General features: G+C 45.9%; 1 protein-coding gene across 1 annotated transcript; it reads right to left on the bottom strand.

Moving 5' to 3' along the window:
• Positions 1-1,916: 1,916 nt before the first annotated feature.
• Positions 1,917-14,625, bottom strand: LOC136946019 (rho-related GTP-binding protein RhoA-D-like). The gene is made up of 5 exons (XM_067240191.1): positions 14,504-14,625; positions 6,371-6,526; positions 4,923-5,043; positions 3,991-4,121; positions 1,917-3,842 (listed from the first exon to the last, which is right to left on the bottom strand). Exons 2-5 carry the CDS (start codon positions 6,524-6,526, stop codon positions 3,669-3,671), a joined length of 582 nt encoding a protein of 193 aa, XP_067096292.1. The 5' UTR covers positions 14,504-14,625; the 3' UTR covers positions 1,917-3,668.
• Between the last annotated feature and the right edge of the window lie 1,615 nt (positions 14,626-16,240).

Raw genomic sequence — 16,240 nt, 5'->3', positions numbered from 1 at the left:
AGGAGGTTTGAGCTGCTGTGACTGGTGCTGGGAGGGCTGCAAGGCTCTGACCCTTTGGAGATGTCAACACATGTACGCAGGTAGAAACATGTCCCGCTAGGCTCACCCAAACATGACATCAGGTGAAAAGAACAGGGTCTTATGATTCACACTATGACGAACACGGATCCCAGACAGATCCCAATCAGGATCCCAGAATGACTCAACACGACCATACGCCTATAATCTTCACTGAATTCAAGTCCAAACTAATGAATATTATAAGCTTCCTCGAAATTTGCAGTAAGGCAGGTTGCAAAATGCAGATTGTATGGTGAGGTGGAAAACAGCCTAGGGCATATAGGTACATCACTCTTCAAAATGAAAGTAGGACACAGCCGGCTATTTGCTTCACAGGCATACATGTAGGCTACACCTCTCTCTAGATAAGTGCCTTTGTATTTTTATCTCGATATTCATCTGCAGTCTACTGTTCGTTGGTTCATTCTATTTACATTAGGCCCTATGTATGGCACAGGACTGGGACAAGTTGGAAATAATAAAAGTTCACATCCTCACTAGTGCGGTTTCTCTGTCGGGGTCTTGACAATTGAAGGACGTCCTTTTCTTAACGTTTCATTAACATGAATATCTTTACAAATATTTGTGAAAGTCAAGTACTAGTTGAGTGATTTCGTAAAGCCACTATGATCAGGTGTCAAAGCACCTGTTGAGGACCTCGAGGAAGTAATGTGGTTGCCACAAGAGGGCACTAGTGCATTTCAGTCAGGACAGTTGTTTCTATTAAATACTTCTTGCAATGCTATCAGGGTGTTATTTAACATTGCAATTCATTTCACAAACCACTTTAAGAATTCTTTGAATCGGATAGTTTTTCTGTGAATATAAAATATCTAAATAATGGTGATCTGATCTATGGATCTTATTGTGATTATCGCACTGTGTGGTTCCAACCTCAGCCATCCATCTGGTTTGTGTCACACCATGTCAAATGCCTCTTCACAGTTCTACTTAAATCCTCACTGTACTAACTGTATGACCTGCCCTCCAGGAAGAAAAGCAAGAGAGGGAGAGGGTGCACCTCAAATCCCAGCCAGTGATGTTCCCCCTGGCACACCGGGGAGCTGGCTCCACTCCAAAACCCACCATGACAGTCAGATCAGTTATTACTTAGTTTGTACGGTCAGTGTGTTACTAAATACAAGATAGATATGACAGAAGGAATATTTGAATGTACCTCCTCGGAGATGGGGAATGACGGGGCTTGTTCTGCTAAGAGCAATGCTAAAGAGAGAATCAGTCAGACAATGATACTGGCCATTGGAAGGTGTCCTCGGCGTGGTAGATGAACGCTCACTGCATTTCTTATACCCCGAGGTTGGCTCAGGAAACGACTGTGAGGCATGGATGATCCTTTCACAAGAGTCTGCACCATTTGTCTCCTAGCTTTCATCAAATACTGTTTAAGCATAGATTGATATAGACTTCAGTGGCGTTATTAACTTGCATCAGGGAGTCAGGTGGCTGTGCGGTAAGGGAGTCGGGCTAGTAATCTGAAGGTTACCGGTTTGATTCCTGGCTGTGCAAAATGACGTTGTGTCCTTGGGCAAGGCACTTCACCCTACTTGTCTCAGGGGGAATGTCCCTGTACTTACTGTAAGCCACTCTGGATAAGAGCATCTGCTAAAAATGACTAAATGTAAATCAAGGACTTTGGTGTTTGTTATCCATAACCTTTAGTGCCATTAAGTAGCAGGATGGTAGTTAACTTTACATTAAGATTACGTAAACTACCGTAACTCCATAGGAATACACTCAAAAACATTCTAGGTAGATAGGATTTATGTATATCAAATGGTCTGACGTGTTGGTGCTGTATGTTATTATAAAGTGTTAAATAATTCAACTCAAAGGGGTTTAGTCTTGTGTTGGATTATACCATTTCAAAAATATTTTATTAACATGATCTCCTTCAGACAATCTCTACCACCCCAGTCCTGTTTGTAAAGTGTAATAGTCATCACAATCAGCATTCTCTCCACACCTGCAGAACATCTGACACGGTAAAAGGGCAAGGATTTGAAAGTAGCTGTGGAACAAAAGCAGTGACTGTAGACTATATGGTGTCTTCTCATCGTCTTGCTTTTCTCCTTCCTCAGCAGGTGAAGCGTCTGCACTGGAGAGCAGTCGCGCGAGGCTCCCTTCTCATTTCTTACTCGACATGTATAGATCAGTACGATGGACGGAAGAGACATGAGGCGAATCATTTAACTCGTGACTCAGGTTAGTGGAGACTTTTGGATGGATTCATCAGAATTCACTTACACCGACCACTTGACACCCTCTCATTGGTTTATAAAATCTGTTGTCTTCATCCAATCACATCTCAATATGTCATATGTTCTATATGGAGTCAATTGATTGGCAGGTGTGGGTATAATAAGTGGGTAATTACTTGTAAGGCTTCTCCTGCAAAGCCATCGGATCAGTAATGATAACCATGATGAAGTTGGCACACTACTGAGTTTTTGTCCCCATCGATGCCAATCAACTTGTCAGATATAGATCGGTGGAGAAGTCCAATAGGATGCTATATTTTAATTGGACTATCTGATATTGGAAGACCAATAACTGTTTCTGGGCGGAACCGTTTCTTTATAGGAGAGAGAGAGGGTAAGACAGATCTTGGTGTGTTTTGGCCAGAGTTTAGTCTGCTTGTGTGTGTGACTGGAACCATTGTGTTACTGACAATAGTCCACTGTCTCGCTGGTGCCAGCGCACCCGCTCACCATGAACGAGGGAGAGAAAGAGTGAGGTGCATTCCTCGAACTCGCCCCAAGCAAACAAGCCTTGCTGTTCATGTGGCAGTGTATGTCTGTCACAGTGAGAGAGTGGTATTCAGTGAGGCTGAAGCATTAGTGTAGTGTCTGTTGTTCAGTGTTCAACTAGATTCACTGAGCCGGGAAATACATTAGAGGACAGTGCTTTTCAAATGTGCCGAATCAGCATGGACTGAAATATCAATATATTTATATGTGGAGGGGTGGGGTTTTTAAATAAGACACATCGCTGCAGGGCGGTTGACAAAGGCTAAAAAATACAAATGAACGGGAAACATTTCTGCTCGGAAAGCAGTTCCTCCCTCCTGGAACAGAAACTTTAAGAGTCAACAAGAGTTGTGGTTGGAGTATGCTGTGGGATGGGCTGGAAGCTACTTGGTCCTTCTCTCTGTAAACAATACTGCAGTCAGGAGATGGAGACAGAGTGGGATGGCAGTGATATATATGTAGAGTATAGGCACATATAAATACATACATCCATTCATACATACATAATCATGGGGCCCCCCCTCATACAGACAGGCTGATATGCTGGTGAGAAACACAGCTGAATGAGGAAGAAGAAAAACGAGTGTGTGTGAGGGAGAACAGGAAAACAAAGAGGAAGACAAACACAAAGAAGGCTGATTTGTTTTGCTTTTAACAGGAGTCTTTCATCTTCGCCTGTGGCGCGTGCGCGCGCGTGTGTGTATCTGTGTGTATGGGTAAATACAGTCCGAGAAAGAAGCCGTCGGTTGGGTAAAGGTTTTCTCCGAGGTCGCCGGGCGGACAGGGCTTTGCTCTGTCGGTCGCTGATTGGCTGATGGGGCGGAGCCAAGACGCCACCGCTCACAGCAGCAGGCAGCCGCCCCTCTTTTTGCGTTTGCGGACCTGCAGCGCCGCCCTGGTGGCCATTTCAAACACCTCCCGCACGCCGTCCTTGGTCTTGGCGGAGCACTCCAGGTAGCCGAAGGCACTGATGCGGTTGGCCATGTCCCGCCCCTCCTCAGGCTTCACTGGCTCCTGGGGAGGTTCACGTGGACAAAAGACCATGGTTAGCAACACACACTAGCAGAAGAGACAGATACACATACACAAACACACCACCACCACCCACATATGAGACACACACGGTACCAGGATCCACACCCGGGCTCAAGCACACGTGTACCTGTTTCATCTTGGCCAGTTCCCTGCGGGTGTGCTCGTCGTTCCTCAGGTCTTTCTTGTTGCCCACCAGGATGATAGGGACGTTGGGACAGAAGTGCTTCACCTCCGGGGTCCACTTCTCCGGAATGTTCTCTGCCGGGCGGAGGAGAGAGAGAGACCATACTGAGTCCGTACAATCCTTCACTACACCGTGATCCAGATGCCCCCCAGACCCCAGCTTAACCTGGACCAGATAGAAAACATGCCGGTCAATGGAGGAGCCATTCTGAACGGGGCTATCTGGTTTAAGACTAGACAACGTCACAGTCTGGGAAATGATCTAATGTTCCCTTAAAAGGCCTGTTGGGAAAGTTCCCCCTGGTCAAGACAGATCCCGAAACCACAAGAGGAACAACGTTGGTCTGTCACATCTGATTGGACCCAAGTCAGACATTTGATTTTCCAAGGATGGAGAGATGCCCACTGGAGATATGACAGGATGAAAGCCAACCACATTTGGCAGCTAGCACAGTCACTTTGAGCCCAGGGAACAAGTAATGAGGTCTTTGCTGGTTTGACATTGACTTATTATGACACAAAAACTAACACAGCTGTCCAAAAAAAGACATGTTCTTTCGCGGTTTCCTGGAACTGTCTTCGTCTCTCTTGTTAAGGGTTCCAGAATGTACCCAGCCCATATTCTGGGACTAAACCAATCACATTTACTCTTGAGGAAAAATGGGCCGTATTTGTTCACAGGGAAAAAGAGTGTGCTGATCTTAAAATGACTCCTCCACTTAAACAAGAAGACAAGAGAGAAATACAAAAGAGTGGTATAACTTCCATCAAAGATGAAACCCCACTCACCAAGCACTCAACAGAGAATGACATCTCAGTGTGTCCCAATTATAGTACAGATGTCCTTCAGTGTGTGTGTGCGTGTCCCAGTCTTACCTAAGCTGTCGGGGCTGTCTATAGAGAAGCACATGAGGATGACGTCCGTATCTGGGTAGGACAGAGGCCTCAGTCTGTCATAGTCCTCCTGTCCTGCTGTGTCCCAGAGGGCCAGCTCCACCTGACACACAGACAGCAGCCACAGGAAGGAAGAGTTACTTCTGGCAGGTAGAGAAACAGACAGAAAGTGCTAGAAACCATTGAGTTGGGAAATAGACCAGGAAAATAAAGGGGGGGGGGGCGGTAGAGAGCTCCCGTCTTCACTAGTGAGCCTCTAGTCAGACTCCCCTGGGCTAGTGACAGGTCTACACTGGGCTGTCTGCTGGCTGTTAATCACACTGGGGCTGGGCTGGCCTGCTTTATATAGATGCAATATCTTCAAGTGGTGTAACGCACACACACGGAAATCCAGACCACAGCAGACTTATGGATGTTGTTTATACTTCCGAATTTAGACCAGGCATATTAGCTCACTTGTCCACTTCAAACCAACGACCACAAATGTTACTGCACTGACACCCACTTGAAACCATTGTGAAGAAACACATTTCAGATGAAAAAACATTGATTTACTGACGGTGTCAGAGATGGACAGAGACCTGCTAGATGCACTGGCATTGTGTGACCACAAGGTGTCTCTGAGGAGCAAGTGCTGGTGCCATGTTCCCCTCCTTCTTCTCCATGGGTTACTGCACTTGGCCTGAGGCTCGGTTTACACTGGTCCAGTCAACAGTGCAGTGTTGACATCAGAGAGTTTATTCTCATCCGTCATCACACATCACACAACCTTCCAAAAACCTCCTCTACTGTGCTCCATTTATTTATTTGATGAACCAACAAGCTCCACTGCGACAAAACAGGTCCTTCCTTCTGGGTTGTGTGAATTTGTGTTTGAGTTCCTCCAAAGATGAAGCCCCAGATCAAATATTTGCTGTTACGTTCTGGTACATTCTGCAGTCATGTAGCACAAGGCCAGATCAAACACAGATCGTATTTTTGACCCATGCTGCCTCACAATGGTTTTGTACTTTGTGTACAGACCGAGTTGACTTGTTAGGGTTTAAACAACAGGGGAGTGAGCTGATTGGAGACCTTCTAGACGGGTACACAGGAAATGAGGCATTAGTCATGATGGGGAGGGGGGACTTGTTCCAACCCCATACAGGAAGTAAGTGGAGGGATCCATTTCCTGTTGTTCCCTCATGAGGCCTGTGGTCCTTACCCCCCCCCATCCCTCCCTCGACCCCCCCCCCCTCCCCCTCCTCCTCCCCTCTCTCTCATCGCAGTCAGTTCCTCAGTGCAACGCTTGCCATGTTCTTACAGCATTAATGGGTGTACTCAGGCCATTTTGTCCTCTGAAAAAACACCCCAGATCTTAGCTGTCCATGGAGAAGAAGAGAGAGAGACAGAGAGAGCGACAGAGAGGGAGACAGTGGATCAGGACCTACCTGTTTGCCGTCCACCTCGATGTCGGCGATGTAGTTCTCAAACACGGTGGGCACGTAGACCTCGGGGAACTGGTCTTTACTGAAGACGATGAGCAGACAGGTCTTCCCGCACGCCCCGTCCCCCACGATCACCAGCTTCTTACGGATAGCAGCCATCTGAAACACAGGGTCGAAAGGCACTGCGTTTGAGCACCGGCGGCAGTGTGCTTGGTCAGGCTGCCAGGTGGCGTGGATCATGTATTTTAACATCCATTTCCAATCTCTCTCAGTGACCACCTGGAGACACGTTGGTACCCTGTTGCTGTTCCACCACTGGAGGTAAGCTGGAGGGCGGCATGGAAATAGACACAGAGACACACAGAAGAGTTGTAGAACAACTGGTCTGCTCTTTCTCTAACCTCCCAGTATCAGTGAACCTGGCTAACCAGTGACGAGCATGTAGCACACTAATCAGATATGGGCATGAGTGAGTAAGGGACTGAAGACCTCTGCTCCTTATCTGCCGGTCTTGTGGTGTAGATAGACCGAGCAGCCTCTCAGGAAGTCTGTGAACACACCACTTTGCCTCCCACACACACCGACCCAGAATCCAATGTTACCGATCCACAGCTAGAGGGCCTAGTTTATGCCTTTCATACTGATTCATTTTGGACTTGGTGCAGTGAAACACACACGTACAGTATCGATAGTTAACTCCCACTCGCTGACAATAATGGAGAGAAGGCAGTAGGTGATGAGACAAGAGTCTGGGTGGCTGCCAGCACTCACAGCCTCTTCAGATCCACTATGGCGACCACACACACAAACACACACGCCAGTTGAGAGTCTTGACATATTCGTTATTCCTCGTGTCTACAGGTGAAAACGCGGCGGTTGATTGAGAATCCTTTGGTTAGACAACATTTAAGCCATCCCTGCCTGTCACCCAGGAAAAGGTTAGTAGAGCGAGCTTCAATGTCTCTCTTGTCCCCCTGTGTGTTGGTGTGCCCGTCCTCTGATGACCTTCCATTGAAGGTCCCGGCCTTGAAGCCTCATTCTCCAGCCACAAGAGTAAGAGGTATTCTTAGGCAGGGAAACGCACACATGCACCCACCCACACACACACACACACACACACACACACACACAGTAAATCAGGCCACTGTTGTTGAATTGTCTCTGGAGAGAGCCACCTGTTTTCTGTGATAGCAGCCTGCTGTACAGCTCCATACATCATACTGTCACTGTATGCTGCAGGGGACAGCGAGCAGCACACACACACACACACACACACGTTATAAAGCCAACATTGACACGCACACGCACACACAGGCCATTTCTCTCCAACACATTATTTTTGCTGCACAGTATAGACACACTTTGCATCCGCAGATACAGAAACAAGCTCAGATCCCAGGGTGAGTGGGTGGTGAGGGGGTCGAAGAGCGAGGCAAGTGCAGCCTGTTGCTGCGAGAACGGTGCGGTTCTCCGCAGCATGTGGGAGGTGACAGGATGCAGTACAGCTCGGCCCTCTGGACCCTGCCCTGCGGAACACGGCCCACTTCCTGTCCGGACGCCAGTGCTGCGCCAAGGCCAGCAGGGGCGTCTAAGAACGGCTGACCATGTTCCTTTTATCTTTCTGTGGCTTTTCCTTCTCTATTCTTGACCCTTCTTGCTTATAGCCCTCTACTGGCTTTATTAGCTTGGATTTTACATGCAGGCCTATGTCATTTAGAACCAGCTTTGCTCGCAAAAGGTGCACAGAACAAAGCAGTTTCTCTCAATAGACAGGTTTACATAGCATTTTGGGGGCTTGTTTGAATTCTGCACTTGAGAGTAGAGTAGATCAGGGTTTATTCCCATGGAAACAGCAGGACACATTCTTTGTCCAAGGGATTTCTCCTTATTTGGATTGTCTCCATAAAACTTAAATCTGACAGTTTAAAACCTTCACATTGGCCACAGCAGGAGATTCAACTAATTCGACCACGGTAGGGCTTGTTTATCTACGCTGATAATGACCAAAAAGACAACACACCCTTGATGATTTTGTAGCAAAATGGGACAAAAGACAGTACATTGAGGGCAATGTCCTTTGATGTCATTGTGGATCCTCCATATGAGGTGCAGTGACTGCTTCCATTTTGCCTTCCACTTGGAGTTGGCTGGAACCAACAACATGATAACTATTAATAGGGATGTTGTCAGTAGACTGTTAGTGTAGCATGATGGATGAGCAGGGGCTAAATGCTGCAAGCTAGTCAAAGTGCCCTGGGGCTATGCTAAACCAAGTAGCGGCCAGGCTAACTGATTCTCACCACGATCAACCTTCTGTAGTTCACCAGGAAAAAAAAAATCTTGGCACCATGATGTATCCCCTTCAGTAACAAACCTGACTGGAGCATCAATTATCAGCTGCTGGGCTGATTTTTAATATTTAATGATCTCGCTATGTCATTTATGACCTAATGATGTATGAGGGGGTGTGTCCTGAGGACTGAAGAAAGTTGGGGTAATTAGGAATGTGTATCCTAGACCTAGTTCACAATAGGCTTGAAAGCAAGCTTCAAATTTTTACAGTAAAAAATATCAAAATGGTGTCTGCAGCACTGTACAATACATCGAAAAATAATGTGTCCAGATAAGAGCTGCCTATCCCACCTTATAAAAGGTGTGAGTTAAAGGTATGGCCGCCCTATCCTATTAGAGCGCATTTTAGGTTATTGTGCTGTAATAATTGGGGTGTGAGTCAATTTTTAAAAATCAAGGACTCTTGAGTTTGTGGTAACACTGTCATAGAAGGTTCCAGCGTGAGAACAGTCAGTGGCAGAACAATGCAGAGTAATGTGAACTATGACTGGGCGCAGTGTCTGGAGTTGGCCAACATACAAATTCTGTAGCTGTCTCACATGAGTCACATGATCTGACTCATGGGGGGTGGCCTGTATCTGTGTGTGGAAGAGAGAGAGAACGAGCGAGACAGAAGTTGGTCTAGTCTAGCTCCATTTAATAATCTCGTGATTCGGACAAAGTGTGAGGAGAGGCCAAAGTTCTCATTCCGCCATCTATGGTGAGCATGCACTTTAACACACACACACACACACACACACACACACACACACACACACACACACACACACACACACACACACACACACACACACACACACACACACACACACACACACACACACACACACACACACACACACACACACACACACACACACACACACACACACACACACACACACACACACACACACACACACACACACACACAGTGTCTTCTTCCTGTGTGACTCAGCAGGTGTGGACTGCTGCAAGACCCATCAAACTGCGACCCCTAGTCCACATTACTTTAAATACATATCCTTCCTCCTTTTCTTTTCAACTACACAGTAAACAGTTGACGAGTGAAAGGGGGATTTTCAGCTCCAGTTCCCAAGTCCCTTTTGCCATTGTCACTATAATGGATCAGTAGACCTATTACCTAGAGACATAGGCTGCATCTCGATGCATTGCCAATGGTCCGAAACATGAAAAATAGGCTACATATGAAGCAACTACTAATGCACTACGGCATGATTCGCCCCTACTGCAATTCAATATGCTACAGAAGTATACATGTCTTTGGTTCTGAAGCACACAGCAATTAATAAATTCAAAAAAATATCCTTCACAATTTGTTTCTCTAGTGTAGCCTACTTTATAGCGGCATGGCATGTTAATTAAATTGGTGTGTCTTATCAAATTGTCAGTCTTCTGAATTTCCCCATACTTTTAATTTGAAGCAATTTTGTGCCTAAAGTGCCAGTCTTCCTCCTCCATGATCATGTGACTCGCCTGCCTCCCAGACTTGACAATGGGCCTCAAACAGCAGAGATGAGAGCGCTCGAGAAACACTTTCATTCATCAAACTAGATAAAAAGACAAACGGCCTCTACTAATAATTAGACTATATCACATCAATCTAAATAATATGCCACGACGCTACATGAATTACTGATGCAATGATGTGAGAAACTATGCACCCGGTGTTCTTCTCAAACTGAATCTGGTACGCCCTTTTTCTCTGGGATATTCGCATCTCACCATCTCTACTTTTACCCCAAGACAAGTGATGGAGTGCTGAACCATCTCCTGAGGGCAGACATGTCTGTCTGAAAAACAAGATTACTTGACAAGTACTTGAACTCTAATAAAGGTACAGGAATTCTCAGAAGAGTATTGTATGGTATCACGGTTTGGGCAAACATGACCATGTTAGGGGTTGTGTATTATGACGTTAGCTGGCCCCATCCGAACTAGAGATTGAGTTGAAGAGAATCATTTATCCAGGCTGTCACAGTGTTTACAAAGTTACAAACAATACAACCTCAACGTTGCGATACGAATCAATAAATTAGCCTGGGCTGTGCGGTACTTTGTCAAGGGCATGAACTGGAACTGGGACCAGGACTGTTTAAATCAACTTGGTTGTTGTGTGGAACAGATGAGGCAATACTGTTTTCAGACTGGACAAGCTTGGACTTGACAAACTGCTGGGAACACAGTTTCCACTGTAGCACCACAAGCCAGCATGCTGACAGTGATCGTCACAAGAACAACAAACAATTTCGGTCACAAGAACAGTTGACCTCTTCTGTGATAAGAATTCCGATGTTTAAAAGAGCAAAGAAATGTTAGAACGGTGTGTTGTTAAAGGTCTGGTGTGTGGTGTTCTGGTCGCACCTTCACTGATAGATTCAAAACCTGTCAATGACCAACATAGGATTTGCCTTCTGAATTACCCAGATATAGGCCTAGTTTTACTCTGGCTCCAACTCACCTGCAACATCAGACATGGAGCTGTTTTCAAGGACGGAACTAAGGCTCTCCTTGTTGTTGGCAACTGTCGGGTTGGTGAGTTTTAGCTTTATCATGGCAACAAGTTGAGAAGAATGTCTCACCCAACTCTTAACCCCCCCCCCCAAACACACACCACCCACCCCCCAAACAACCCCCTCCACTGTAATCTCTCTTCCCCACTCTGAAACTCCTTCCTCCTCCACTTGCTGCCCAGCTGTAGTGTGCCCAGCAGATTTCAGCATGAATGCACTTTGCTGCCCAGTGTGCCCACACAAAGATGCAGATTTGGAAAATGCCTGGAAACACATCAGGGAGCATATTTCATTCAGCCTATCCATGGGTGATTTAATGCTTAGTGTGTGCACACACACACCAAATTTTCCTTTCTCTGAGCCTGAGGTGCCAACTCAACTGTCACTTGATTGGATCAATGACAAACAAGTGCCTCACATCCTCCCGTCTTCATCATGGTCTTATCTCTCCAGCTCTCAGCACACCATCATCAGGACGTCATCGACAGACAGGACAGGAAGACAGACAGGAAGGTGCCGTCATTTGTGGTTGTACAGGTACAGCCACAGTCGAGCACCAAGTGGACATCGAACAGGTGGGAACTGAACAAGGCCCACAGTGCCGTCGGTGTGACAGGGCTCTGGACGGCAGAGGCTACTGTGCAGGATGTAGGGTTTGAGTGGGATGACAGATGAAAGCCCGTTGGGCTGGCTCAGCGCGCAAGAGGACTGAAATAGGACAGAGCCATGGAGACTCTTTCCCAGCCCAATGTATCACACTGCACAGCTCGGCTCGGCGCTGGTGACTGAAGGGGAAAAAAACATAACTGAGATTTATCCATTCATCCACCCTCAAGCTCTCAAGAAAAAGGAAAAAAAAGACAGACCAACAGACAGAGAAAGAGAGGAAGCGATAGAGAGACAGCAATAGAGAGACAGCAATAGCAAGACAGATAAGACTGAAAGTGGGAAAGGGGTTGAAGGGAAACATGACATCAGTTTCTGTTGACGAGAAACAACGCACATTAATGGGCTTTGTTTAGAGTCATATTCCATGAGATGAAATAAATAAATGGATGAATTAGTCATGATGTTCTACTGGGGAAGGGGCTAATACGGATCTGGGTGAAGCAATGAGCTCTCCAGAAAGACACCCTATTCCTCCAGTACACACATGCACACAGAGACACACTCCCTCCTGCCCTGCCCTTGCTCCCTCGGTGGGAGAAATGGCCTAGTTTTACTATGCAGTTCATTTGTACAAAAACTATAACAAAAGTGTCTCCTTCACCACGACCAGGACTGCTACTCCTCATCGCCGCTCTCATTCTGTCCCCGTCTCTTTCCTGTTTCCTGTGTTGCAGTGTGATGTCACCATCAGGGAGCTAATGTTCCGTATCCTAGGGCGCTAGTCTGTCCCCCCACCCAACATCACACACACATTATTGCCAGCACACACAGGGACAACAGCTTGACACATACGTTGTAGGGACACACACCTACACAGTGCACAAAATGTGACTGTAGCAGGAAGTATAGGCGGACGTTTTGCAGGAGAAGACAAGGGCCGAGGGCAAAGAAGGAAGATAAGGAGAACAGACGAGGAAGAAGCCACCCTAGATCAGACCAAACATTGGATGGTTGCTTTCTAAACATAGCGGTTGCTTTGATTGTGAGCTCCCAAGCCAACACAAATCCACTTGATGTTCAAAGACAACACAGACAGAATCTAACGACCTAGATAGATGTAGACATCTCGAAGATCTAGCAAAGTGCTTCTGCACCCAGACAATATGCTTTAGCAAGTCAGCACAGTGATAGCACCCCAGGGTATAAGTCTGGGTCTAGGGTGGGGCAGTCTGTGGATGGACCAGAATATCCTCTCATGTTTTGACACTGACCCATTGAGCAACTCAACCATCTCAAACAACCTCAACAACTAAAGCAACTGTGGAAAAGAGGAATCCATTTTTAGGGGACATATTGCCTAGGCTAGCCTACTATTCATGATTGTCAAGACAAACAAAGGCATCAAATAAACTGAGTAGAGATGGGACTGTGTGTATCATACGTTATTAAACGAGACAGTACAGCAAAATGTGTATGTTGGTTAGTCTTTTATGCTGTAGTGCTAATTATGATGAATGCTGTTACATCCATTGAATGTGTGTGGGCGTGTGAGGTAGCCTAATGTTAACGTGTGAATTGCTTGGTGGACAACGACAAATGTGAATTGCTTGGTCAGCAATCAGCTGTTCTACTACAATGACATCATTCTGAACCTCCCAACTTGATACAGAGACTACAGTAGCCTATTAAAACTTAAAACTAACATCGTTGGTCATTGTTCCTTGCTATAAATACGCCTTCATGTCTGCACTGTTCATTGGGGTTTCGTTTGGGTTGTAGTAGTCTTTCAAGTCGCTGGGACAATTTGTACATTTATGGTGTAAGCATATGTTATTTGCCAAATAGACGACGGAGTTGGCTCCAGCAACAAATCTTGCTGGCAGGGGAGGACTGAGACCATGCCATGGACGTTCAGAAACACGGCTGCCGAAGCCGAAGGGTGTGGTGAGCGGTGACTCGGGGAGAGGAATGTCCTCGGGACCGGGAACTGTTTGTAAGATACGTCAGTTTGCGGCAATATAAGCAACTTATGGTCAAATAATCTAAATGGTTAGTTAAAGTAAGTGCCTGGTTTAGAAGTGTTTGATTTATAAATGTATTTGTTATTCGAAACGCCTACAACATACCACAATTACCTTACTAGCCAAACAGGTTTCCCATAAACCGAAACGAGAAACTTTTCAGGATGTAGGCTTGAGTGGGCCGCATAATTATCCAGTACAACCCAAGTAACCTGGACAGTACGATCATGTTCAGTTTTAATCATTTAAGTTAGTCATAACACTGTGCATTCACACAGATGGTTATTTTTGGCAATAATGCGAGCTGTAATCGACGGTTTCTCAAAATATGAACGGTGAACTACATGTAGAATGTTGTACGAGTCGAGACACTTAAGTGTGCCCGCGAGATAACCTCTCTAAAATTACAAAACCTATAGCTACAAATGTAAGAACTAATTGGAAATAACTTCGAAATAAATGTTGCGAGCGGGGACTGTCAATCTGTTGATCCCCTTGCTAAACATGCGTTCAAGGAGCCGCCACCTATTTTTCTATCCGAGCTCACAACTCACTTTACCGATTCTAAAAGCTGTCTCATATTTGACGTAAAATGTAATGAAACATAATTCATTTGAAAAACACGAGCAAATTATATTTACCTCTCCCCTCGTCTGCCTTCAAATTTAAAATACTCCGTTTCTTTTCTTTTCGTTGTTGCCCTTCCCTTGTTGCAGTGTACTAATCAGGGTGTAGATTGGCAAGGAGCGAAACTGACACACATAAGACCCACCCATTTGTCTACTGCTAGCGTTTGAGATTCTTGCGTCCCATTGCTATTGGTTACAGAGGAGACAGCCGTTAGAGGGTTGAAGTCCCCTCCCCTCTACGGTTAGAAAATAATGACATCATTGATATAAGGTGGTTGGGTGGGCAGGGGAGGTGTGTGTGCGTGTGTGTGTGAGAGAGAGAGAGAGAGAGAGAGAGAGAGAGAGAGAGAGAGAGAGAGAGAGAGAGAGAGAGAGAGAGAGAGAGAGAGAGAGAGAGAGAGAGAGAGAGAGAGAGAGAGAGAGAGAGAGAGAGAGAGAGAGAGAGAGAGAGAGAGAGAGAGATGTACAACACACATACTGTTATCCTTCTACTTCAAACCAAAATAACTTACCATTGTGCTACCTTTCTCAATTTACCAACACACTCTAGTTATTATGAGATAGGGTTAGTGTTGTTGTAGTGTAGTGGTGTTTATTATTCCAAGTTTTGTCAGTGAATAGGGATGAGACACCAATATTATTATACATAGTTGTGTAAGACCGTAGAATTTCATCCCACCCCACTGCTTTACCTAACACAGGAAATCACACTGCAGGGATTTGAGCTTTTTCTAACCCTAAACCTTTGCAAAATGAAATTCTCTCAACAATGTCACTAGTTTACTTAGTACAGGACTCCTGAAGTTTGTGGACGACACCACCCTTATTGGGCTCATCTCTGGTGGAGACGAGTCTGATTATAGGTGGGAAGCGGCCAACCTGGTGACCTGGTGCAGCCAGAACAACTTAGAGCTCAATGCTCTTAAGACAGTGGAGATGGTTGTGGACTTCAGGAAGAACACAGCCCCACTCACCCCCATCACCCTGTGTGACTCCCCAGTCAACACTGTGGAGTCCTTCCGCTTCCTGGGCACTATCCTCTCCCAGGACCTCAAGTGGGAACTGAACATCAGCTCCCTCATCAAGAAAGCACAACAGAGGATGTACTTCCTTCGGCAGCTGAAGAAGTTCAACCTGCCAAAGACAATGATGGTGCACTTCTACTCAGCCATCATTGAGTCCATCCTCACCTCCTCCATCAATCACCGTCTGGTACGCTGCTGCCACTGCCAAGGAAAAGAGCAGACTGCAGCGTATCATCCGTACTGCTGAGAAGGTGATTGGCTGCAATCTGCCTACCCTCGAGGACCTGCACACCTCGAGGACCCTGAGGCGAGCGAGGAAGATTGTGGCCGACTCCTCCCACCCTGGACACTCCTTGTTTCAGTCACTCCCCTCCGGCAGAAGGCTGCGGTCCATCAGGACCAATACCTCACGCCACAAAAACAGTTTCTTCCCTTCCGCTGTTGGCCTCTTCAACAAGGCCAAGGGACCACACTGACTCTAATGACTTCCTGCTTAAAACACACTGCTTTTTGCACTGCATTACAAAATTGCATCTTGTACATTTGTATTTTTTGTAATATTTGTAAAGTTTATATTGTAAATTACGGCAACTTATATTTTATTTTATTGTATATTTTATTTAATTCTAATTCCACTTAGTACTGCTAGTTTATGTACCCATAGTATAGATAGTCCACATATTTAAATTTAGGTCCCTATATGTTTATTGTATGCACCTTCCTG

This window comes from Osmerus mordax, chromosome 7 (genome assembly GCF_038355195.1).
Source record: "Osmerus mordax isolate fOsmMor3 chromosome 7, fOsmMor3.pri, whole genome shotgun sequence".
Classification (NCBI taxonomy): Eukaryota; Metazoa; Chordata; class Actinopteri; order Osmeriformes; family Osmeridae; genus Osmerus; species Osmerus mordax.
Note: the sequence above shows the minus strand (reverse complement) of the source record. Positions and strands in the feature narration are given on the sequence as shown.